The sequence below is a fragment of the Diadema setosum genome, chromosome 2, assembly GCF_964275005.1.
Source record: "Diadema setosum chromosome 2, eeDiaSeto1, whole genome shotgun sequence".
NCBI lineage: Eukaryota > Metazoa > Echinodermata > Echinoidea > Diadematoida > Diadematidae > Diadema > Diadema setosum.
In genome coordinates, this window is record NC_092686.1 from 18,170,671 (window position 1) to 18,198,412 (window position 27,742).

Here is a 27,742-nt window from a genome sequence, read left to right on the forward strand (position 1 = left end):
ACTGACTTGAAATCCGCCTTCCATTTTTTTTTCTATGAGGCTAAGGTTCGCACTTGGGCTCGCATTATCAATATGGATTGGTCAGAAGTAACGTGGTTTATACATAGACCCTACATACTTGTAAGTATAGCACACGTACATGCAAACGTGTACGTGCCATACCGTATGGATGTACAGTACGGTCGATAGATAGTAAGCACTGTAGAATACTCGTAGATATAAAATCAGTGCTAACAGGGCCCAGGGTGAGAATTTTTGCCCACGATTTTGTTGTCCCTGGTGCAAAATTAAAAAAAAAGTAAAAAAAAATATATATAGATTATTTAGCGTCCGGCGGTGTGATGTCGCTCGCAGACTGAAGTGGTGTTTTTTTTTTTTTTTGGTTTTTTTTTTTGGTCTGAATGGGGGTGCGTCCGCACCCAACGCACGCCCCCCCCCCCCCCCGTGACGCCCATGTTAAAACCCTATCACAACCCTAACCCTAACCATAAGTCCTTTAAGTCCTTGGAGAAAATAAGACCGGAGCAATTGTCGCAGGAGCAGATCGATGTCGTATCACTACTCGGGTGATAATAGCAATATAAGTGACAATTATGTAGATTATTCATAAGTAAGTGTATAAAAACAGGCTATGGAATATTCTAACATTGTAAAAGAAAACCAACGAGAGGATCTCTTTTTCTTTTTAACTGGAAATAAGGAATGATTCTTTCATTACAAGTTCTTAGGTATATAAATAAATCTGCTGGAAACTGGCGATTTCCCGACCTATCAAAATACCAACTACAATTGTCCGGCAAAACTACCTTATATGGGCAATAATATATCATAATTATTATCAATCAGTCATGCAAGGAAAAAGCCCCTCACAATATCCAGTCACGAATACTGATCCTTGACACATTGCCCATGTTGACCTTTATTATTCCAAGTGTGCATAATGCGCTAGACGCAAGTAAATACGTGTACGAGCTAAGGCCCTTCCAATAGTGTTGAGCCAAGTGAATGCCTATACAGTACTTCCACACGTTGTTCATGCTTTAGGTGCATTGAATATTTTGCAGAAATGGCCAATAAATCTGACTCCGCTTGTGCTAAGAGCTCTGAGGAAGGTAGTATTCGTGTACTCATGTGCATTTTTGCATTCATAATGCGTGTATACACAGTACTGTATTATGTTTATGTCACAATGTATAACTCGTCATAAGTCGAAATGAGAGCGGCTTCTGCGCGAACGTTGTCAGTAGGTGTTGCCCATCGCGGTGTGTATTAACATACTACCATGATTCATGTCATGCGCCAGCACGTATAATGGTGCGCACAAGAAGAGCAGGGAGCTGAGGTGAGCTCTTTCCTGATCAAGAGAGTCGCCCACTCGCTTTCCGAACCGCAAATGAATTTGTATGTTGGACCTTTTAATATCAAAATCCAGCAACCCTGAACAGCTGCCTCGGTACTTTTAATCTTCTGCTCAAAGGAATCTATATCTTGCACTGTGCCTTAGTATAAAAATAACACTAACAGATTCTGATGTGAAAGAAAATAAGTCGACTTGGTTTGGTTGGGTGCACACACGCGTTGACATCGCTAGGCGTAAAGGAAATATCTATGCTGGGATGGAGGGCTAACGCCCACTAAACACGTGACTAATGTAGAAGCTGAAATACATCAACCATTCAGGCAGAAAATCACCCATGAAATTGGACATCGCTTACCTATGTAGAAGCCTCTAAAATGTAGGAATAACTCGCAGACGTCATCCTCAAAATGAATACCGTATACGCTATAATTTTCGCGTACATGAATTTTCGCAAATTGCCTCTGTCACACATTTTCGCGAGTGGTTAAATTCGCGATTTGGGGACCAGAGAAAATACGAAGTGGCAAAGAAAGTGTGAATTTTCAACTTACTAGCAAATAAGAATGGTAGTAGTTATACACTGCATGAAAAAAAAAAAAACTTACCAAACTCTGCGAACTATTAAGTTAGAATTCAACATTTTTGAAGTGGTTAAGTCCATCGCACTAGATTTCTGATGAGTGGTACGAGGGGTTGCGATAATGGATTGGCTCTACAGTATTCGTACATTGTAAGTAGACGTGGACTAGCCCTACCACCCCAGACGCTGTTAATACGCTGTGCTATGCGAGTGCTACTTACAGCGACTGGGCTGTGTATATTAGTTAGTAGTTAGACATGGACGTGCTATATGTACGTAAACAAGCTTGGCCAGTATGGTCTGTTCGGTAAGCCATGACATGGTATACTAGTACTGAAATGTTCGTATCATCAAGGCAAGGGATTCATTTTAGAAGGTAATATTTTCGCGGTTGTTAATTTCGCGAATAGCTCCCGACTCGCGAAATTCGCGAAAATAAAACCCACGCGAAATACATAGCGTATACAGTATACAAACGATAAATGGTTTTTAGCTAATTATCTGATTGATGCACGTACCTAGGGTCTACCTACCTGCATCACGAGTGCGTGTGTGTATGTTTGTATGGATGGGAGATAGAGAATGTGTAGCAATCCGTGATGTCAAGAATCCATTGCTTTATGTTGGTGAGACATCTGTGAGCTTGTTACTAAGATCCCTTACAAAAAAAAATTGTATGGTACATGTATGGTATGGCTCTATGGTGTATGGTAAATATATGGTACAACTCTATGGTAGATGATTGCTCTATGGTATACCATATAGTGTAAGTATATGGTGGGAATATTGCATATATGGTACATCTGTATGGTAGATGCTTGTTCTATGGTATACCATATGGTGTAGATACATGGTGAGTAGACTGCATATGGTACATCTCTATGGTAGATGCATGTTCTATGGTATACCACATGGTGCAAATTTGTGGTGAATAAAGTGCATATGGTACATCTGTATGGTAGATGCTTGTTCTATGGTATACCATATGGTGTAGATACAAGGTGAGTAGACTGCATATGGTACATCTCTATGGTAGATGCATGTTCTATGGTATACCACATGGTGCAAATTTATGGTGAATAAAGTGCATATGGTACATCTGTATGGTAGATATGCGTTCTATGGTACACCATATGGTGTAGATACAAGATGAGTAGACTGCATATGGTACATCTCTATGGTAGATGCATGTTCTATGGTATACCACATGGTGCAAATTTATGGTGAATAAAGTGCATATGGTACATCTGTATGGTAGATATGCGTTCTATGGTACACCATATGGTGTAGATACAAGGTGAGTAGACTGCATATGGTACATCTCTATGGTAGATGCATGTTCTATGGTATACCACATGGTGCAAATTTATGGTGAATAAAGTGTATATGGTACATCTGTATGGTAGATATGCATTCTATGGTACACCATATGGTGTAGATACAAGGTGAGTAGACTGCATATGGTACATCTCTATGGTAGATGCATGTTCTATGGTATACCACATGGTGCAAATTTATGATGAATAAAGTGCATATGGTACATCTGTATGGTAGATATGCGTTCTATGGTATACTACATGGTGTAAATATATGGTGAGTAGAATGAATATCGTAGATGCTTGTTCTATGGTATACCACATGGTGTAAATTTATAGTGTATCATAGAATGCATATGGTACATTTGTATGGTAGATGCTTGTTCTATGGTATACCACATTGTGTAAATGATGGCGAGTAGAATTATAGAATGAATATGGTACATCTGTATGGTAGATGCCTGTTCTATGGTATACCACATAGTGTTAATCATGGTGAGTAGAATAAATATGGTCCATTTGTATGACAGGTGCTTGTTCTATGGTATATCACATATGGTGTATATATTATGGTGAGTAGATCGCGTATGGTACATCTGTATGGTAGATGCTTGTTCTACAATATACCGTATGGTGTAGAATAAGGTGAATATGGTACATACAGACATTTCTGTTATATATACTTCTCTATGCAGCTCATATATCAAAATATTTTTTTATTGTGTTACATTTTTTCATGACTCGGTTTTTGTTTTCATACAGGTAATTAACCATGTGAACAAAATATGGCTGTTAAGTATAGTGTTGGTTCTATGATGGTAATAGATGCATTGTAGTTATATGGTAGATATTAGGTGCTAACATGGAACATTGTATGGTGACTGTGGTAGATATCTGTGGCAGATTAATGCGTCATTTGTGTTAGCTGTTTTGGTTTATGGTAGATATATGGTAATTATATGAACGAAGTATGATTTATGTATGGTGTTTATGGTGTATGCATGGTGGTTCTATAACTTCTATGGTGGGTAAATGGTGCAACCATACCACCATATGCCTACCATATAACCATCATACACCATACAAGCACCATACATATATCATACTAGTATCATACATCTACCAAATACTACCATACTTCTACCATATAATCACCATACATAAAACTACCCCAGAAGCACCATACAGCTACCATCATGACCGCCATGATACCTACACCATATAACCACCACTCATCTACCACAGAAGTACCATATATCTACCATTTATAAATACACCATATAACCACCATACATACACCATATAGCGACCATACATACCCCATATTACCACCATACATGTTCTATATGACGACCATTCACCATCCCTGATACTGTTTAGTGATAGCAGACACTCGTCGCAAAAAAAACCCCCCAAAAAACGTCTTTTATTGGTCGTAAACAGGTCAACTGGTCATACGTCGTGTTACTTATACGACATCTTTATGACGACTTTCAACGGCGAATGAATTGCACAACTAGAATAGTATGCTGTGACATTTACGTCAGTTATTGACCAATAAATTACCAGTGTTTTTCTCCTGCTTTCATGTCGGGATTAAGACGCCAGTTTTACGTCGCTTTTTGACCAGAGCTAGTGCATTCCCGCAACCAGATAAAGACGTCAATTTCACGTCATTTATTAACCTAATCCAGACGTGTTGTATAAAAGGGTTAAAGTTTACTGTATATGTACATATTTCACTCTAAATCTTTTACCAAACCTTAGTAAATCTAAAATACTTGTCAAAATGGAGAATTGTTACATGACATAGCCAGAGCTCGACACTACCGGTGGCCCGGTGGCCCGGGGCCACCAAAAACGCGCGTCGGGCAAATGTCGGATAATTGCCTTTACTTTTGTAGATGGACAGCGGTAACAAACGGCTCCGTAAGATGCTAAAATGAATGTCAGATGTTTGCTTTTTATTTTTGAAATGAATAATGGTAATATTCGGCTCCGTATGATACCAAAATAAGTGTCGGATGTTTGATTTTGCGTTCGGAAATGAATAAGGATAACATTCGGCTCCAGAAGATGATGAAATAAATGTGGAATGTTAGCTTTGACGTTCGGAAATGAATACTAATAACATTCAACTCCGTACGATGAGAGAATAAATGCCGGATGTTTGCTTTTTATTTTGGAAATGAATAACGGTAATATTCGGCTCCGTATGATACTAAAAGAAGTGTCGGATGTTTGGTTTTGCGTTCGGAATTGAATAAGGATAATATTCGGCTCCAGAAGATGCTGAAAAATGTGGAATGTTAGCTTTGACGTTCGGAAATGAATACTAATAATATTCAACTCCGTACGATGAGAAAATAAATGCCGGATGTTTGCTTTTACGTTGGAAAGTAAATAACAACAACATTCAGCTCCAGAAGATGCTAAAGCAAGTGTCGAATGATCCCTTTGACGTTCGGAAATGAATAAACATGATATTCAACTCCATATAGATAGTAAAATAAATACCGGATGTTCACGTTCAGGTGAATAAGAATGTCTCATGTTTGCTTTTATGTTCGAATGTATATAGCAACAACATTCAGCTGCGGATGATGCTAAAATAGATGTCGGATATTAATTTTGCTCTGACGTTCGGAAATGAACAACAATAATATTCAACTCCATAGATCACTGTAGATAGTAAAATAAATACCGGATGTTCACGTTCAGGTTTGAAATAAATAGCAATAACAGATCAGCTGCGGAAGATCAGCTGCGGTAGATAGTAAAATAAATACCGGATGTTCACGTTCAGGTTTGAAATAAATAGCAATAACAGATCAGCTGCGGAAGATGTTAAAATAAATGTCGAATGATCCCTTGCCCTTTGACGTTCGGAAATGAATAACAATGATATTCAACCCCGAATGATGATTAAATAAATGTCGGATGTTTGCTTTTACTTTCGAAAGTAAATAGCAGTAACATTCGGCTAAGGAAGATGCTAAAATAAATGTCAGATGATTGCTCTTGTATACGTTCGGAAGTGAATAGCAGTAATATTCTGCTCCATACGATGCTAAAATGAATGTCGGATATTTGCTATTACATTTCGAAATGAATAACAGTAACTTTCAGCTGCGTTTGATGGTAAAATATTTAAAGGACATAAGGATTGAGAGAATGCAGCAATATTAGTAGAACACATCAGTGAAAGTTTGAGGAAAATTGGACAATCTGTTCAAAAGTTACGAATATTTTAAGTATCTGCGCAGTCACTGCTGGAAGAGAAGACTACTACAGTGTATGATGTCACATGCGTACAAGTATATAAGGAAAATAAAAAGAGAATTTCACAAAACTTTATACTTTATTAATAAAGTGCACATTTCTTCGACTTGCTGCTGACGTATGTTAAGGGTAAACTATTCCCCCTGCCTTCTGAAAGAGAGAAGTGGAGTGTTCTTTTGTTATGCAAAAAAATTGAATATGTTGATTTTTTTTTTTTATTCTTTCTTTATATCGTTGTACTCATGTGACATCACAAGCCATGGTATACTCTTTTCATCCAGCCGTGACTGAGCAGAAACTTCAAAAATTCATAACTTTTTAACGGATTGTCCGATTTTGCTCAAACTCTCACTGATGTGTTCTACTAATATTGCTGCGTTCACTCAACCCACATGTCTATGAAGGTGAACTTGTCCTTTAAAGTCTGATGTCTGCCTTGACGTTCAAAAATGAAAAACAGTAAAATTCGGCTCCGTACAATGCTAAATTGTCAGGTAATTCATTTCACTTTCGGAAGTGGACAGCAATAACATTCGGCTCCGTACGATAATAAAACAAATGTTGGATGTTTGCTTTTTTAATTTTAAAATGAATAACGGTAATATTCTGCTCCGTACGATGCTAAAATGAATAACAGATTATTGCTTTTACATTTGGAAATGATTAATGGTATCAATCGGCTCAGTTAGATGCTACAATAAATCGGGGATGTTTGCTTTCACGTTCAGAAATGAATAAAGATAACATTCAGCTCCGTAACATGCGAAAATGAATGTCAGTTCTTTGCTTTTACATTTGAAAAAAAAACAAACAATTAATAGTAACATTCGGCTCCGTATGGTGTTAAAATACTAGTAAATGTTGGATAATTGCTTTTAAAATCAGAAATGAATAACGGTAACTTCCAGCTCTTTATAATGCCAAAACAGATGTCGGATGTTCACAAATGTCTGCAAATGCTCCCACTCTATCGTTTCAAACGTAAGTTTTGACCACCTAAATAGGCATCAACTTTTATAATAATCTATAAGCCTATTTGCTAAATCTTAGAACTCAGAATAACGGTAAGATGATTGAATTTTCTCTTCATTTATTTTAGACATGGGTACATGTATCACTTGAGTAATACTTAATATTTCATTTTCTATGTTCAGTAGGATCGATTTAGTATTTATGTTTTTCTTGATTTTTTTTTCGGGCCACCAGATTTTACTTTCGGGCCACCAAAAAATAAAAATTAATGATTTTGATGGCCCGATCGGGCCACCAAAAATAAAAGTTAGTGTCGAGCCCTGCCATAGCCATATATACCAATTATAGTCCCCTTCGCTCTGCCATCCCCTGGCCGTGCGCGCCAAAATTAAAAAGCACAGCTCGTACGTACGTTAACCGCCAGCGCGCGGTATGCGCAGCGCAGTGCCATTGTTCGAATTGTAACCGTTAGATGTCCCCAACGCAAGCGATCTAAGAACACGTCTCGAAAGATCGGAGATTGAATGCCAAATTTGGAGACTGGAAGTGGAAAGGTGAACTGCATAAAAGCATCTGTTCGCTGAAGAGGCCGGTTTCATCAAAGAACTAACAATTCCACGTCAAATTCGGTAAGAATTTATTTGATGCCTGTTCTCCATCCACTCGCACTCGGCAAATATTCTTTGTACTCCCACAGTCCCATATATGATTTTCTGTGTTGGTGCTTAACTGCGACCAGCAGCCCCATGCATACACTATGCGTATGGGCTGCTGGTCGCAGTTAGTGCTTAAATTGGTAACCAACATAGATGTGGGGGCAGTTTCTGTCAAAATGAAATCACATTCTGCAGTAATTTACAGTGCAACTGCAAGTTTATAAGCCCGCTTACGCAGAAATAATCGACTTAAGTGATCAAGATCGGTGTGTTGAATATGCAGGCTATACATGTACCGATGTAGCTCGTTAGCTGGTTAGAAGAAAATGCAACCTTAGATCAAAGGAAACAATATTCTAACTGGAATCGGCTCAGGACTGTGCTTGACAGGATTGTGCTTGTTAGGACTTGCAAGATTCTTCCTAAATTTTGCCGTAATAATCAAGATCTACTGTGGCATTACAAAATACAAAGACGGAACTTGCAACTACATTGTACATAAGTCGTAACATGTGTAACTTAAACAGAAATCCAAGTTCAACATAATTAAGGCTTCACCGAAGGTTTATAGTACTGGCAGGATATCATTCATTGTCACAATTAATCTATTGTTGACACTGTCAATGACAATGTTACAATTCTTACAGACAAGGACAAGGTCAGAGCCCATGGCCCATATGGAACACGAAGCAGTCTAACCCATGCATATTAGTGTGTTACAGCCTGTGAGTATGAGGCTGTGTGTACTCAAGAAGATTGCTTGTTCATATATCAGTTGTCGGTGATAATGATAAATGAGTGACATTGCGATTGCGAAATAAATAATATATCATGTTATCCTGCTACATGTATTTGTCTAAATGAAGCCTTTATAGTGTTCATTATTAAAATCTATTTTAAAAATGAATTCTCTTTAACTTTGTTGTCATGCAAGTATGTGGTGATGTTTCGTGGATAAAAAGGAGGAACTGGAAACATAACAACCTAGAAATGTCGAATGCAAATTTAATACTAATTAAACATAATGCTACTACTATTTATGTGCTGAATACTGTCAAATTTGCATTTGGATTTTGGAGGAGGCCTATTGTCACATTGCTGATTCAAAATGTTTTCGTTAATATTGGTTCTCTATAAGAATTCTTGCAATCTGCATTGATTTATATAATGATACTTTAGATAAGTACAATTCAACAATTTTGGATTGAACAATGTTAGACACTGCCTTCTAATGTTGATTGAGGCTTTTAAGAAAGTTATGGAGAACACGCAACTTTATAAAAATACAGCACTTGAAACAAATTTACTTTTGCTGATGTGGCAATTTAAATGCAGGAAGTGGCTTTTTTTTTCAAAACTCATACTTTCCAGTGAAGTAATGAAATCGTTTTTGTCAATTTGTTTGTTTTAATTTCATATTTAAAGGTATGGCTGCTAGCAGTGAGCATGAAAAGTGCTTGTAGGAATGGAGGGCGACTGGAGGAGCCATGACATGAACTACACTTGTCGGCAACAAATGGGAGCTTCGTACGTGTACGTAGGGCAGAACTGATGCGAGACACATGTACCAGCCTGCCCTACCACTCATGTTGAGAAAGGCACATGTATGATGATGACCAATGCTCCCTCTGAGCCCCTGACCCTGAGTCCTGGAGGCTGGACATCATGGCTTGTTTGGGTTTTGTACATCACAGGTATGATACCACACGAGCACCCATAATTCATCACCATCAATTACAATTCCGGGGGCGGGGGGCAACTGCCATTGCAACGTGGACACCATGCTCGTTCATGAACTTTCAAAAGAACCCTAAATGAGTACCGGTAATGACCCTTCGATTTTTTCCACCGTATGAAGTATTCGTATTCAGATTTTCATGAGTTGTAAAATATGAAGAGTTTGTTCGCAAAAACCGATAAGTCCAAAATTGTCAAATGGAGATATCTGCGATTAAAGGTCAAGAAAAATAAAGAGAATAATAAGAAATGTTTTGCTTCTTTTGACAATAACTTCAGAAATGTACCTTTGTATGTAGTGACCAATATGTCATTTAAAAGGTATCATTTTGTACTTTATGACAGAGACCGTACTTCAAAATCTTCAAAAATGGACATCGGTTTTTGCAAACAAACTCTTCATATATTCCCTGAACACATATCGAGCTATTGAAAAGCGAACCCTTTTTTCAAAATTTCTGTGATTTTGATACCCTTTCCACTGTTCGCGCATGCATTGCCTGACCGTGAAAAAAAAAACCCTTTTGCATGTTTTGTTGAATGAGCATGGTGTCCACCTTTCAGTGGCAGTTGCCCCCCCCCTCCCCCCGAGAGGGACAATTTTACATGTTTTAAAAAAAAAATCTATTGACAACATATACAGTAATGACCGTGGTAGTACGTAATATAAGCATAAAATCGACATGCAAAATTTGCATTTGATTTGACCCTCAAGAGGCAAATAAGTGCACTTGTGACTCTGTATTTTGCAATATGCTAGGATTCACATCATTTTCAGTGAAAGAGTATTTGAGTTCAATTAATATTCAACAAAAATATGTGCAGAATAGATTAATTCATTTTTTTTTTGTCATACATGATGTACAATGTATTCATATGATGGAAATGTGTTACGTGAAGCTTGCTTTCAACTTGCTTGATTTTCCCCACTTTTATACTCCAAAAAGTGTGCCTATAATTTGATTTAAAGAGACTGTAGATATGAATTTTAGACTGATATTTGTAATAGAAAATGCATTGTTTTCTGTAACTTGCTTTTTATTGCTTAATGAATACATGGATCTTTGAATCGTTAGTTTTTTTTTTATCGAATAGAAAGGGAAAAATATAAGCCTCTAAAGCTTAATTCATCTTCCAATATTTCTTGGAAAGTGATCCATAGCCCATGAATCACTCTCCATTGCTCACAAGAAATATTGGTAGATGAATGGCACTTGTGTACTGTCTTGTGTGGTCTCAGTCACAATTTGGATCACCTTTTTCACTTTTATCTCTGGCACAGAAAATCATGAAATAGCCACCAGGAGGTGTCAAAAGGCAACAGATTAGGTGTGGATTCCATGTTGGAGGCAACCATCAGCAATAGAAGAATCAGGTGATTATCACATTACTGATTCTAAAGCACAAAGATAGTTTTGGTAAATCTGAAAATTTTTCACAAATTTCCTCTCCTTGCAAAGTCAGATCATTATGAAGAGTATAAGCCTATGAAAACATATACTTTTGTATGAAGATTGTAGTAACTAGAGAGTACCAAGTCATCCATTTGGATGATCAGTTTGTCCTACCTTGATAGGATCAAATTCATTAACTGCATAATGGCATTTGAGGAATATTAAGAAAAAAAAAATCCACCTTACTTTGAGAATTTTCCTTGCCTGATTTGAGCAATCAGTTTTTGCCTTTGCTCCACAACACTTGCCCGACTTTGACTTGCCCAGGGCAAGCGGGCACATGCTTACCTAGCACCTTGCCCTAGAAAATTAGCAATGATGGGTAAGAAGAGTAATGAATATGTACTTAGATGAGCATTAATTTTGTGACTCATGTTAAATTGACCCAAAACTCTTGTGTTGATACTCAGTATATGGCTAAGATGTAATTTATAGTAGCAAAAAGAAGTTCCACTAGTATTTCAAATCTTCATTTCACATCCCCTTCTTTTCCCAGCACTCTAAGTCCAGCAACCAGCTGTGGCATCCCCAACATGACTGGTCATTTCAGGATCCAGAGCAAGCCCCGTAACAAAATTCGCAAGTAACAAGCTAGCTTTACTCAGCACCCTGTACTAGCTGTATCTTGTCTCCAAGGAAGCATCCAATGGAAATTACTACATGTACGTCAGTGTGGAATAAACAATTTTGCAAAAAGGATGGAACAAAAGTCAACACCCACAACCTATTGTAGTTAGCACGTCTACTTGTGTGTGGTTTCCCAATAGGGAGTTTAAGATTTCAGTGAACATGCACTAGTGGACGGAGTCGAGATCATGTCTGCCTGCAACGAAAGGGCTACTGCGCATGTGCCTCACTCTCAACAGTACGTCGATGTGTTCACTCCTTACCCGCCAATTTCACGTCATCTCAGACGGGTGAACGTCGTCCACTGAACCATGTAAACGTAGCCTTAAATGACGCCATCGGTTCATGTCGACTACAACGTATGTCAAGGTGCAATCTTAACTCCCTAATATACAGTCAGTGAAATGCGGACTTCTACGCCTGTCATATGGCTCTCACACGCCACATCGCAGCAGGTATACAACAACCAACACAGAGCAGTTGAGACTGCACTTCTGTGCTCTTGCTTGCAGCAGCTCAGCCGCTGCCCCGGCGAATTGCCAATGTTACAGTGTGAAAATTCGGACATCTTCAGATTGTCAGTCGTATGATAAGCTTTTTATGAGAGGCTTTCAAAATGTTTGATACACGTGGATATTTTATCAAGCCAAAAATTGGAAGTTTGTATCAGAGCTTTGGAAGGTGAAACAGTAACAGAGTATATCAGCAATAACATGAATTCTATGCTCAGTCTTGTGGAGAACCGCCATTTCATGTTCTGAAATTGTGGGTAATCACCCCCTCCAGTGACATTGGGGGCAAGGGGGTATACAGTTTTTAAAATTATATTTTATTAATTGTCTAAAGTAAGCATGGCTAGATTTTCCCTTTTCATTTTTACAAAGCAGAAAATTCTGTAAAAACAAAAAACAAAGGAAAATAGGAAATGTGCAAAATTTGTACGAATTTGTGTCATGGATATCAATTACATCATTTGGAAGATTTTTTTTTTTTCTACAGAAAACCTGAAGGAGTTTTATTTTTCATTGATTTTAGATGAAATTTCAACTTTCCCTAAAATTCATAAGAAATTTGCATATTGAAATCCAAATGTTGAAAATACTGGTCTTTTTTTTTTGAGGGGGGTGGTTAAATTATTCTACTCTGTATGTGTAAATTTTCAGGTCTTTCAGTTGATTCTAGTAAGCAATATACTAGTTAGACCTTCAATACATGTGCTTGGAAACTGCTATGTTAACAGCAAAGTGTATTTTTAAAAATGTTTTCCTTTTTTCAAGATATAGAATGTATGTGTTTTTCTTGTGTTCATGATTGAATTATGTAAATACGTTTCTAATCAACTTGTGTGTATTTAATTTTTTGATGCAGTATTGTAGTCTTTGTCTTGTGTTAGTGATTGAGTGTTAGTTTATGAGGTGGTTTTGACAGGTGTAGTTGTAAGACAAATATGCTCATTACACTGAGTACTGTAAATTATACATTGATATACTGTAACCATAGAACAATCTGTCTTTTTGATGCATTAATGCTGTCCCACTCATTTTACATGATAAATAGAATTTAAAATAAAACAATTATTGACACCGTAATGATATCACACAGACATCTTTGTGAACATTTATACATTTTAAAATGTTTTCAGAGTATTACGACTTATTCTGACCAGTAGCACATCTTAATGAAGTCTTTTCATGACCAGTAACATGTCCAAAATATGCCGTAAAGGCGTCTTGTCATGACTTGTAACAGGTCTTAAATACATCTTAATGACGTCTTTTCATGCCCATTTAAATGTGTGAATTATGTTTTAAACATGTCATACAATGTATTATGGTCAGTAACTGGTCTTAAAGACACCTTGTCATGACCAGTGACAGCTAAGAATTACGTCTTTAAGACGTCATATTATGGTCAGTTACTGGTCTTAATAACATCTCAAATACGTCATTTCATGACCAGTAAGACGTCGTAATGACGTAAAAATATGACGTCATCACGACGTCTCGCGTTGGTGCAAGTTTTCGTCTTATTTGCGCCGTTATATGACGTCTTTAAGACAACTTACTGGTCAGGAAAATACGTCTTTAAGACGTTTTTAAGATGTGTTTCTGCTATTAGGGATATAACCACCATACACCATATAACCACCATACATCTACCACAAAATCACCATGCTTTTACCACACAGTGCTTCTATGGTAGATGTATGATGGCTATATGATAGATATATGGTGGTTATATGGTAGGTGTACGGCTGTTATATGCTGCTTTTTGGGATATGGTGGTTATATGGTACATGTATGATACCGCTGTGGTAGATTTATGGTGGGTATATGGTGCTTCTGAGGTAAATGTATGGTGGCTATATGATAGATATATGGTGGTTATATGGTAGATGTATGGCTGTTATATGGTGCATTTTGGTATATGTATGGTGGTTATATGGTACATGTATGATACCGCTATGGTAGATATATGGTGGGTGTATGGTGCTTCTTGGTATATGTATGGTGGTTATATGGTACATGTATGATACCGCTATGGTATATATATGGTTCTCCTATGGTAGATGTATGATGTTTTTGTGGTAGATTTATGGTGGGTATATGGTGCTTCTGTGGTAGCTATATGGTAGATATATGGTGCTTTGCTGTATGGTGTATGGTGGTTGTATGGTAAATATGTGGTGCTTCTGTGGTAGCTGTATGGTGGTTATATGGTGCTTTGCTGGATGGTGTATGGTGGTTGTATGGTAAATATGTGGTGCTTCTATGGTTGCTGTATGGTGGTTATATGGTAGGTATCTATTGCTTATATGGTAGGTACATGGTGCTACTGTGGTAGTTATATGGTAGGTATATGGTGCTTTGCTGGATGGTGTATGGTGGTTGTATGGTAACTATATGGTGCTTCTGTGGTAGCTGTATGGTGGTTATATGGTAGGTATATGGTGCTTTGCTGGATGGTGGTTGTATGGTAAATATGTGGTGCTTCTATGGTTGCTGTATGGTGGTTATATGGTAGTTATCTGGTGCTTCGGTGGTAGGTGTATGGTGGTTATATGGTAGGTACATGGTGCTACTGTGGTAGTTATATGGTAGGTATATGGTGCTTTGCTGGATGGTGTATGGTGGTTGTATGGTAACTATATGGTGCTTCTGAGGTAGCTGTATGGTGGTTATATGGTAGGTATATGGTGCTTTGCTGCTTGGTGTATGGTGGTTGTATGGTACTTATATGGTGCTTCTGTGGTAGCTATATGGTGATATATGGTGCTTTGGTGGTGGTGTATGGTGGTAATATGGTAGATGTGTGGTAGTTATATGGTAGGTATATGCTGCTTGCTGGATCTGTATGGTGTTTATATGGTAAATTTATGGTGGTTCTGTGGTAGATGTATGGTTAACAATATATGGTAAGTGTATGTTGGTTATATGGTAACTGTATGGTATTTTTTTATGGTAGATGTATGGTAGCATAAATTTGCATAAATTTGTCCCAAAAATGTAAATGAGATGTATGGTATTTGTATGGTATATGTATGGTATATGGATGGTACATGTGTTATGGTATGTGTATGGTATATGTATGGTACATGTGTATGGTGTATGTATGGCATATGGTATTTGTGCTATGGTATTTGTGATGTATTCATATGGTATTCGAATGGTATAAGTCTATGATACCATACAATACCATTGTATGGTATGGTACCATACATTGTATGGTATTTTTATGGTATACCATAGCATTTTTTTTTGTAAGGGATATGTTGTATTATGAGTTTCAGTGGAGGAGATAGGCTAAAATAATGATATTTTGCTGTCCAAGTTTTTTTTAATTCCCTTATTTTTCAAAGTCAAAAACTTCACGTAACTGTCGTCTGTCTCCATACCCACAATGCAGTTTCCACTGTCACGCAACCTTCTTTAAATGAGATGCCCTCATCTCCTAGAGTAATTCACAAAATTTGCAAGCTATGCTTTTCTTGTGAATTCCTCCTTTCCCTTAGAGTTGCAAAATGGGATTGTATTGCTTACTTGTTTTCTATAAACCAAAGTTGATATTATTACAATATTGTATACCCATATGTTTTGTTGAAACTTTCATTCAAAGTTCCCTACAATATTATGTACTCATGTAAGTGTTATGTATATTGCTTTGTATTACTTTATGTGGAAATAAAACTCATTTGAATTTGAATTTGAATTTGAAAAAAGTATTATTATCATATGTCATTAATTGTTTTCTTTGTATTTTTACGTATTTCATGCTATTCACAAAATAGAAGTCTTTGTCTGTCCATCTGTGAGGCATCCTACTCATAAGCAGATAAAGGAAATAGCCAATGATCTCGGCTTCGACTTGGAAGAGGAAAGTCTTCAGGTAAGAAACGAGGATTGCCGCCCTCTGAAATGATATTTTGAAACTACCCAGATGGCTCAAGTGTTGATTTATTTTGGTTTTATATGAGACTGGATTGCAAATATCTAAAGTTCATGTATTTTCTATTACTTACAACACGCTGATATGGATGATAATTGACATAATTGGAACAGGCAATAATCCCACATACTACTATTATCGAGACCTACAGCCTCTCTAATAACCTCTCCCATATCAAGTTGTTGTGTCCCCAATAAAATGAAGGTTGGTAAGTTTTTTTGAGAGTAACACAAACCTTCGACATCAACTTTCTGTGGTATAGGTATGCCAAGAAGGTAAAAGGTGAGCTCCCCAAATAGTTAGGTATACCTACCATACCCTTTCTACCAGCGGCCTCACCAACAAGCTTATCAGCTATACATGTATATATCTTTACGCTCCATTAATGTGCGTGTCCTTATTTTACCACAGTCACCCACCCATCCACGCGCGCGCACACACACACGCATACACACACACACACTACACACATACAGTTGTAACGGGTAAGTGAGTAACTATAGATATTCGACATTATTCCATGATAATACAAATTGAGAACGAGCGGGTATTTTATTCTCATACATATATATGCAAACTTACTCGTATGTCGGCCTACTCAATTGCATGCAGTTCAAAAGACAAATTGAATAGACCATCCATCATCATAAGCAAATGCTTAAAGGGGCTAATGACATTAGAAGTACATGTAGTAATGTTCTCATACAGGTTATACAGCACTCCATGTAAAGAAGGTGATGCTCAAGACCGAAGTGCATTAAAAAAGATTATTGACCACAGTGTGCTTTTTCTATGGAAATTCCACATCTAAAATGATTAGTACTTCTACGATGGAACACATGGTTATTTTAAGTTTTTCTGATATGACAGACTTTCAAGAAGACTATATCAGAGCACGTTGATGCCATAAACGCCATCGAGTGTCTTGTGGAGCCGAGGTTGCCGACGAAGTACCCACGTCTCCCAGGATATAGGCCTGAACAGAAGGACAACCCATTTAACGCATGGTTACACTGATCACATTTCTTACTGGATAATTTGAATAATTACTAATTTACCTAATCTCACCTTTTTAGATGAGAAGTATAAGGGGATGTGATGTTAAATATATAAAAAAAATGGGGCAAGTGTATTCATCACCATAGGCCTATTATTTTTATTTCCTAAAATCCGAGAATTGTGTCATTACCAGTCAAATTTAATTTGTGTTACATTAGTATGTCTTTCTCTTCCTTATATGTACACCTAAATAGAAAGTCATTTGACACTTTTATGCTATGTCACTGTCGTACATGATTACGTTTATTACTTTGTTTAATCTCCTCAGACCAATTAATGATCTATGAAATCACATGCTCAACGTAATCTGCATGGACAACGTGACAGGTGTATATATAAGGGCCAAGTCTTTTCAGTTTATGAAAGAATAACGTATTTGAAGTATTAGAAATGTATACTGAAAGCTTCATCGTGAAGAATAGAAACGCGTCATCCTTATACAGCAAAGTATTTACTGTATACATTTACTCCAATATTATCGATACCGCCATTAGACAACCTTGTTTTGTCACATGTTGAACCATGCAGGTATTGGCGATGTGATATCAAAGGTGCGGACAACGGAAAATTGTCCGGTAAGAGAGTTGCGGTCAAGGACAACGTAGCTCTAGCGGGTGTCCCAATGATGAACGGTTGTCATGCTCTCGAAGGTTACACGCCCGATTTTGACGCAACAGTAGTCACAAGAGTTTTGGATGCAGGTACGTCCGGCTGTTAAGTCCTCCATTTTATCAATTCAATTGTGTGAACTGTAAATGAAATCCAATTTATCGTAAATGAAAGTGCCCCGAAAGCAAGGTATGTATAGGCTATAGATGGAATTTATTTTCCTTAACGCGAAAGACATATATTGTGGGGTTTTTGTGTGTGTGTGTGTGTGTGAGAGAGAACCCTTGTTTGATAAAGATGATTAGCAATATTGTATTAATAACGATAATTGTAATAATAATTGCCAATTATGAAGCGGACCTTTCGGTTGTTTCTGATGATCTTAAGGATGAAATTATCATTCGATTTGATAGCAAGGTCTCAAACATTTTGAGGCTGCAAATATACTTGCTGATGCTATTTAGATGCAATGGTGATTTTGATGGCCAGTAGTTCCTAGGGAAACAGAGAGTACAACTTACAACTAGAGCTTATAATCATCTCGATATCTGTAGAACTGAGTCTGTTTGATGCCGTCAAAACGTGAATGCTATATAATCAAGATTCTTAATAGGCATGTTTTACGTGTAATCAGGGTATTCGCTCTGTCGATAGGTTTCCTCGGTATTTAAAGAAGTTAAAGGCATTATTTACCATTTTTAGATGAAACAAAAACCCAGCTGTAGTGCTTCAAAATGGTTCTAAAATGTGAGTTAGTGATACAAACAACCGTTGTAAAAATGCTTATCATTATAATCAATATTTGGTATTGTTAAATATACAAAAGAGAACAATATCATAATAAATTGCTTCTAGAATAAACCATCTGCAGTTATGGTTTAATGAGGAAAATGTTGATATCTCCTTATATTTTAGGCTTTACAGCATAATGTTTTGTGATTCAACTGACCTACAGATTTGCATCAAAATAAATGTGATAACTTGAAGTTTTTTTTTTTAAATCACTGCTCCCAATGACAAACAATACCTTTAATGATCAGTCTCAGGAGTGTATTGATTGAACCGTAAACGTATAATAATTGAATTTGAAGAGGAAGTGACATCAGGAAAAAAGAGGATATACTAACAATGCCACAGCAGTTCGAAGCGGGTACACTGTACTATCGTTCACAAAATAAAAACGGATTGGAGACCAGGACAGAGAAAGAGAGAGAGGGAGAGAGGACACTATAGTTGACTGGACGATGAGGACACGAATGAAAGCAGACAAAGAAAACTACGTTGATTTGGATAGTGATTCGTTAATAACGACGGAAGAACCCCCAATATAGGTTAGGATAGGCCTATACTAATTGCTGTATACACAGACAATTAAGCGAGGCAGATGTACTTTCCTATAGGGACCCAAATTGGAGGGGAAAATGAACTTTTTGGAGGCCAACATTCAGCAAATATGCTGAATAGTTGACTGATAAAGACCAAGACACAGGGCAAAATCATTCTTGAAAAGTCCAGAGAAGCTAAGCCCAAGATAAGACAAAGTCGTGTATAATAAGACTAATTTGCTCAACAAATGAAAAAAGCTAAAAATGATACAGAAATTTCTATTTGATGAGCAGTGATATGCGTATCAACATTATAATAATCATTTTAACCTTTTGCATATAAACATCAGGGGCAAAAGTGAAAGCAACTGGAAATACGCTGAATCTCAGCCACTGCCATCTTGTGTGTCTTAAACTTTAATAAATCACTTCATTAAGCCTCTTGTTGGATTGATGCCTATACGTGAGTTTGTGTTCGATTTGGCAACGCACGTTTGTATAGTCATAATGAAAAGTCATATGAAAATGTCAGTGCAGTAAGTCGTTGGTATCACTTGGACGTAATTTCACTTTAATCTGTAGGTGGTACTATCGTGGGAAAGACAGTATGTGAGAACTTGTGTTTCTCCGGCGGAAGTTCCACCGCGGCTAAAGGTCCTGTCCAGAATCCTCATGACACCGGTCGTAGTACTGGAGGATCAAGTTCTGGTAGTGCTGTAGTGGTAAGTTGATGGAATGAGCCACAGAACACAAGTCATGATGTGTCCATGGAAAATGCACCGTCACAGACGTTTGTCGAAGTGAAATATCTCTCGTGATAGTTCTACTTGTTTTCCTGTTTAGGGCTGATGATTGACATATTCTGTAAGTTGAATGAACATGTGTTGACAGCATGTTCACTCTTGTGTCCAGGAAGTACATGACTGAAGGATATCTGTATCCTGGATGTTCAAGTAGAGTAATATAGTATCTTCATATGCACGGCGTTTGCACTCTGCTCGTGTTTTTGTTTTGCTTTTGTTTTTTGATATCTTTGGACAGGTTTACAGAGTCATCTTGCTGTCAGGTTTTCAGTTATTTTGGTTCACTCTAAAAAATGAAATGGTAAATCAACATTTTAAATGTTTATACTCCTCCATGCCTTTTGTTAAATGATAAATCTAATACTCAAAATGTTCAATTTAGCACCCAAAATCTTGAACTGCCATTTTTCAAATGGTACAGTTTGAGTGTTAGATTTAAACTTTTGTTCATTGTGTAATTAACATAAAAATTCATACAAAGATTGGAAGAGAAACAACTTTCAAGATGTTGATTTACCATTTTATTTTTTAGAGTGTTGATGGATTTCTTTCAAACCTGAAATACCTGAAGTAAGTTAATGTCCCCTCTAGCATTCTCACATACCAGACATTGATATCTATCAACTCGTCGTGTGACTTTGACTTCGACCAACAACAGGTGAGTGTTGGCGAGGCGGACATGGCTATCGGAGGTGATCAGGGTGGGTCGGTCCGCCTACCAGCCAGCTGGACCGGCATCGTAGGGCTGAAGCCGACGTATGGTCTCGTGCCTTATACTGGCGCGATGGGTATTGAGATGGCAGTGGACCACCTCGGGCCCATGACTAGGACTGTTCATGACTGTGCTCTCTTTCTGGAGGTAAACTTTTCCTCTTCTTCCTCTTCTTGTTAGTTCTTCTCGGGGTGCTTTTCTGTTGGTTTGTTACTATTTGTCGTCCAATGAAGACGGCAAGTTTTGGGAGCAGTATATAGTGTCGACAAGCGCGCATATTCTTTTCATTGTCATGGACTGCAAATTTTCCTGCGACGGTGTTTTTTTTTTTTTTTCAATTCTATATTAGTCACAACTCTCACTCAGTATAGCTATTATTAGTTGCGTTTATTTAGATAAACGCAAAAGATGATACCAATTGAAGGGAAACGTGTTCACAAACTCGCGAATTGTAAACTGAGACATCCGATTTTACTATAACTTTAACAAGAAAATGCTGTCGTACATGGTTGCAAGAAATATGGCTTTTACACCAGAGGTACACTAGGTCTTTTGCTTGTTGGTCAGAAGAACAGGGGATATGGATGAATGATTATGTATCTGTATTTCTTTCACTTTTTTCGTTGATTAAACTTTTGTTGCCTCGCAAAGGTACTAGCTGGCTACGACAACGGGATGGATCCACGACAGCACCCACATATCAAAGTTCCTGAATATACAGAGGAGGTGAGGAAGATGATTTTCTTTTTCTTTTTGAGTTTTCCAAATTGATAAGGGAAATGAACCCAAATCTATTACCCTCAACATATTTCTGTAACAAGTGGAAGAAATGTAGGGCTCCTATGCTATTCATGGAAAAGTGAAAATATTTCAAATTCTCTTCATATTTTCTCTGTTGTCCTAAAGAGTGTGACATCAAGAATTTTTGTTCTCAGCTTATCCAGTGATGTTGTAATTTTTAAAAATTTTAAATTCTAATTTCAAAGATTGATGCTTTTTATAGGATTGTCCGATTTTCCTCAAAATTCACAGATGACTTTTACAAGTATTTCTGCATTCACTCAATCCACAACATGGCCGGCGCCACGTTTTCAAAAGTGTGTGTGTGTGTGTGTGTGTGTGTGTGTGTGTGTGATGGGGGGGGGGCACGTTCGGGTTTCATGAGCTAACAAGCAAAAAAAAAAAGTATACTGAGCATCTTTCTCATTCCAATTCTGGGTTTCTTCAGCTGACAAGCAAAAACAAAAACAAAAAAAAAAAAAAAAATCCAGCCTTCACAAGACAAAAATAATTAAGGCTACGGTATACAACGCTGTGATTTCAGGTGAAGTTGTGGCTTCCATGAATATTTTGTGTCTCCTTTCCATTTTTTATCTCAATTCGGGATAAACATATTGAAACAACCTACTATCCTTTGGGATATTAGTTGATATATATTGCTAGAGAGATATAATGCTATAGAGAGATATGATATTAGTTGAGAACCGTGTCGATGATCTCCGTGATGAATTCCAACCTGTACCACTCAAACTATGTTGTGATCACAATGTTAGAAATCACCGTACAATGTTAATCTAGATGTATAAAGCTGTTTTTACGTAGAGAAACTCAGATGGTGCCCTTTCTCCAAGTTAAAAATGTCTCTTTTTTTTTTTTTTTTTTGCAAATCAGTACACCATGTTTCCCTCTATTAAAGGGAAGGTAAACCCAAAGAGCAATGTGGATTGAGTGAAAGCAGCAACATTAGTAGAACACATCAGTGAAAGTTTGAGAAAAATCGGGCAATCGATGCAAAAGTTATGAATTTTTAAAGTTTTGGTGTTGGAACCGCTGGATGAGGAGACTACTAGAGGATATGACGTATGAGTGGACAACAATACAAAGAAAATATAAAGGATATTCAACAAAAATTCACTTTTCTAGAATTATGAAAGAGCAGTGGACCAACCGCTTTCAGAAAGCAGGGGGAATAATTGCTACCCTTAACATATGTCAATATCAAGTTGATGGAATTTGTAATTTTCATGAAAAATGGATTTTTGTAGTATTTTCTTTATATTTTCTTGATATTGTAGTCCACTCATACGTCATAACCTCTAGTAGTCTCCTCATCCAGCGGTTCCAACACCAAAACTTTAAAAATTCATAACTTTTGCATCGATTGTCCGATTTTCTTCAAACTTTCACTGATGTGTTCTACTAATGTTGCTGCTTTCACTCAATCCACATTGTTCTTGGGGTTTATCTTCCCTTTAACCTCTCAGCTGCTAAGTAGCAGCGCCCATGGCCTGAAGATTGGGATTCTGAAAGAGGGCTTTGCATCGCCGAAAGCAAATCCAGCTGTTGATTCTCTGGTGAAGAAGAGTATCGAAGCTCTGACAAGCGTGGGTTGCATCGTGAAAGACGTTTCGATACCGATTCATGTACAGTGTAAGCTGATCTCATTTCTCACGGTCGGACAATGCGTCATGTAGATTTTCGTTGTACTTCTGAGGTCAACAGCCATTATGGCTAAAACAGCACTGTGGGGCATTCGGTGGTTGGACAGAAAGTTGGTAATGCGTTAGAATCGTTGAATCAGAAAAAAAGTCCCATTTTGATTTTATTAGACTGGACATTTTGTGCTTTCCATTTTTTTGCAAGTCATTCTGTGATTGTTGGTATTGCATTGTTATCATTGACAATGATTTGATTTCCTTTGTCTTCCCTTTTCCCTCTCTGTTTCATATTCATTGACAATTAAGATCTTATCAATATGCTTTTGGGGACTTGTACGATAAATGACATTTTCGTCCAAGTGACGCTATTCCTGTGCGTACACGATTTATTATGAAGTATTGTTATCATACTTGATGACCAGCTTAAATTCTTTTCTCTGGAATGAAAATCTGGGCCGAAATAATCATTGCAATGATTTATGGATATGTTTGACTTCAGTAAGCATACGCTCACGCACACATACAAAAAATATGTTCATTATGATATCATGTATAATATGTATAATAATACAAACATGTGTTTATGTTGAGTGTTATCATAAATATTTCTGTTATTATCGCACAGCTCCATTGATCTGGGGCGCAACTGCGCAGGGTTGCTATGAAAACATGATTCGCTTCGGAGGCAAGTTATCGTTTCATATCTAGTCTAGGTAACATATCAAATATTTCGCAGAAGAAGGGCGATTGTTGATGGGGTGGATTAATGTTGCAGTATCGACGTTATGAGACAAAAATATTTGACCCAAAGTTTCAGTTCACGTCAGCAATATTTTCTGGTTCATGAGATCAAACTCGGTGAAACGAATTTCTGTGATATGGCAGCTCAAGTGTGGCGTCGCTTAATATTTGCAAACTGTTTCTTCAATTTAAATGAATTCGCCAAATATTTGCAAACTGTTTCTTCAATTTAAATGAATATGAAAGCATCTTTTTACCTCGGTACTATATCAAGAGAGATAGATGCACACCAACCCCGGCACCAACCCGTGCGCGGATCGCAATTAATTTGGCGCATTACATTTTTATTTCCTGCCACATTTTGGATGGGGTTAAATGGGTTGGGGTGGTAGTAAAAATGTCAAAAACAACAACAACAAAAACACGTAACCAAACAATGGCGGCAACTTCATCATCATCACCAGCACCAACACAACAATAATAACAAAAAATGTGTGAATATGAGGAAACGCGTTTACTGGGAAGGGTTAGATTTGCGACGCGGACATTAAGAAGGAAAAAAAAACTGTTCTACCTACGCGCAAGACCGCTTATCAAAATCAATATCGCGTCGTCTGAGTTTCACGACGGTGTCCGCTCAGATTCACGACGCAGAGAAGATACTTGATGCATGCCATTATGACGAACGACATGTGGGGCTTGGCTGTGTCTTCGCGAAATCTAAACCTATTTTGCAGCACGACGTAGAGAGAGAGAGAGAGAGAGAGAGAGAGAGAGGAAAATGGTCAACACAACGGTCGTCTTAACGTTCGCGTCGCAAATCTAAAGCTCCGTAATGATTCAGAAGAGATGACAAGGTTCATACTATGGGAATTTTTGAAGTACTTTTCTGTTTGTGAAACTGAGGGTTGGAGATTCAGAAATATGAATCAGAGGCAGAATGTTTTTTGCTTTAATGTTTGTTTATATCGTGCGCATTTGTTTCTACTCGAGAAACATATAGGTCATCCTCAATTTCTTTAGCTCTTCCGGAAATACAGTGGATATTATGTTAAATTTTGATGTCATATCACTTATTTTCTTTACAAATATCAGTGGGAAAACAAATCTAGCAAAAATAGAATTGAATTAATGAAGTTACGGTACTGATGCAGTCCTTACATATTGAATGCAAGAGAGAAACAAGGAAGGAATAAGCTAACGGGTTTAGAGTAATTCTATCAATACAAAGTAACAATAAAGATTAGAAATGAAACTGTTGGCTTAGCGTTGGTATGTACAAAATGTAACAAGAATGAAGTTTAGATGACCATATCCTATTCCTAACCTATGTTTTAAGGCTATCATGAATTATGAAAATTACGAATTATCTTCTATTTTGTTTCGTTGCTTTGTAAATATTTCGTTAGTTCAATCATAACGATGTGATATATTTTAAATTTTGTTCTGCAATGAAAGGAATTGGTATGGGGCATATTGGCTATTATCCTACGAGCTTCGGAATCGCATCCAAGAAAATGATTGCAAGCAGACCCAACGATCTGTCAGAGACAGTGAAGGTAAGAAAGAAGTAAAATACGAAAACAACTCAGTGATCGAAGTTAGTCTTATGTTGCTGTTGTGGTTTTCTGATCTGTTTGCTTTTAAAGATTGAAATCTATTAGCACATGCGACAACGGTGACGTGAACGTTGTCCATTATTCCTCGACATCGAAGTACTTGAAGAAAATTGGTGATAAGTGCGAATTTCTAATCATATTTTAGTTCATTTGTTGTGCAAACATAATTTTTTGACTGTCCCTGTCTTTCAGATGTTCTCTGTAGAAGGAGAGTACCTACACAGGTATTACGGCAATCAAGTGTATGCTAGGGCCCGGAACCTCGTCTTCAATCTTCGTCAGGCCTATGATCGGGCGCTAGAGGAAGTAGATGTCTTAGCCATGCCCACCATTCCGTTTACAGCATCTGAGCTCATTCATAAGGACGACTCATTGTCAGGTATATTTGGAGGCCATTGATGTTTGAAGCTTCAGTTGTTTAATTTTTCAGTTCATCTTGCATGTCACAATAATTCAGTCAATACTTTTCACTTTCACTCATCAATTACACAGGTTAACCAGGATAGTAAAGAGATTTGATACAGTGCAATATTGCGCCGAATCTTGACTACATGACGACTCTATCGGGGGGGAAAAAAAAACGAAAAAAAAAAAAGAAAATTGAAAAGGTGATGCCAACAAATGTTTTTTTCACTGAGCATTTTGCTTAAAACACGACGTCTCTATATAGTAGTCGAGAAAAGTAACGTGAAAAAAAGTATTTTGAAGAATTGCAAAAAAAAAAAAAAATTGACCTTAAACGATTGTCACACGTCAGAATCACAAGAAAATGAAAAATGTTGACAGAAATCAAGCAACCGTTTCCATTGTCTATACGATTAAACACTCGAAAATCTTGAGATGTTATTATGCACGAAGAAGGCTTTGCGTGCCAACTTGAATGGCGTAAACCGTGATTGTTCCTATAGGGTACTTCACAAAATGCATGGAGATGACAAGTAATACCATGGCCACCAACTTAACTGGTCACCCCGCCATCAGCGTCAACGCCGGATTACTGGACGGCTTACCTGTGGGACTCATGCTGGTAGGAAGGCACTTTGAAGACACCACCGTCCTCAGGGCAGCTCAGGCTGTGGAGACTATGAGAGAAGCTGCAATCGCCAAGTGAATGAACCTTTTGATGAGGAAGGCCGTTTCATCTCCAGTTATTTTTGTATCAGTCATAGAAAATGTGTATGTATTGAAGGCGCATACAAAATTTGATCCTCAGAAATCAGTGTCTCGGGTGTGTCCATGAGGACATAATTCATGCGCTCTTTGATCGACTTGAAAGTAGGCCGTACCTCTAAACTTGGCATTCTATCCGGGCATTCTATGTTTATATTAATTATTTTTGGACAATCGACGATTAGAATTATACCTCGATTATGATGAAAATTTAATGTTAATAGTCATTGTTTTGGGACAATTGGTGATAAGAATTACGCCTTGGTGTAGGAAAACAGCAATCTGTACTAATTGCATGTCTTATAGTCAATATATGTATTCCTGCCTATTTTTAGCCATTTGAAATGTATATTATTTTCGTATAGATTTTGTATCGCTTTCTTTTCTTGTGTGTGGTGGCTTCATAAAGTATGTTTGGCATACATGTATTACCGTTTCCATCATGGTCATGTACTGATATTTGCACCATTTAAGATTTGTCGGGCTTTCCTAATTCTAGCACTTTGTGCACGTCTTGGAGTCACCCAAAAAAACAAAACAAAACAAAACAAAACAAAACAACAAACACAGAATATAGGCCCATGTCTCTCTCCCCTGCTCCCACCCCCCCCCCCCATTGTCTTTATGTAGGAGCTTTAATGCTTACTTCCTTTGATACAGAGTGTGAATAACGTTTCCAACCCACCACTGACAAACCTTGAACCTTGAAGACGTTTTATGACATAGGCCCTATTAGCTGTCGACGTCTGCCATTTCAAGACAATAGGAAGGATTTGGGGAGCATTTTATAATATCTTTCAACAGAGCGGTTATTGCCTGTTTTGGTCTGGTAGTAT

At 37.5% G+C, this 27,742-nt stretch overlaps 1 protein-coding gene and 1 long non-coding RNA gene across 2 annotated transcripts; both read left to right on the forward strand.

Moving 5' to 3' along the window:
• Positions 1-1,042: 1,042 nt before the first annotated feature.
• LOC140240513 (amidase-like) lies at positions 1,043-27,385 on the forward strand. Its single transcript, XM_072320282.1, has 12 exons — positions 1,043-1,112; positions 16,273-16,370; positions 17,301-17,437; positions 18,018-18,190; positions 20,006-20,145; positions 20,885-21,085; positions 21,590-21,664; positions 23,203-23,368; positions 24,002-24,061; positions 25,576-25,676; positions 25,929-26,115; positions 26,645-27,385. The coding sequence occupies exons 1-12, from the start codon at positions 1,067-1,069 to the stop codon at positions 26,845-26,847; spliced, it is 1,587 nt and encodes a 528-aa protein (XP_072176383.1). The 5' UTR covers positions 1,043-1,066; the 3' UTR covers positions 26,848-27,385.
• On the forward strand, positions 8,861-12,447 carry LOC140240504 (uncharacterized). The gene is made up of 4 exons (XR_011902033.1): positions 8,861-8,891; positions 9,592-9,860; positions 11,186-11,278; positions 11,854-12,447. It is a non-coding gene; the product is annotated as an uncharacterized lncRNA (long non-coding RNA).
• Positions 27,386-27,742: the final 357 nt, after the last annotated feature.

Bases quoted from the DNA above. Each gene is read 5' to 3' on its own strand.
- LOC140240513 (XM_072320282.1), top strand. From the start codon at position 1,067: ATGGCCAATAAATCTGACTCCGCTTGTGCTAAGAGCTCTGAGGAAG. The intron at 23,369-24,001 runs GTAAGCTGATCT...ATTATCGCACAG, and splicing joins GATACCGATTCATGTACAGT to CTCCATTGATCTGGGGCGCA. The intron at 25,677-25,928 runs GTAAGAAAGAAG...CCTGTCTTTCAG, and splicing joins ATCTGTCAGAGACAGTGAAG to ATGTTCTCTGTAGAAGGAGA.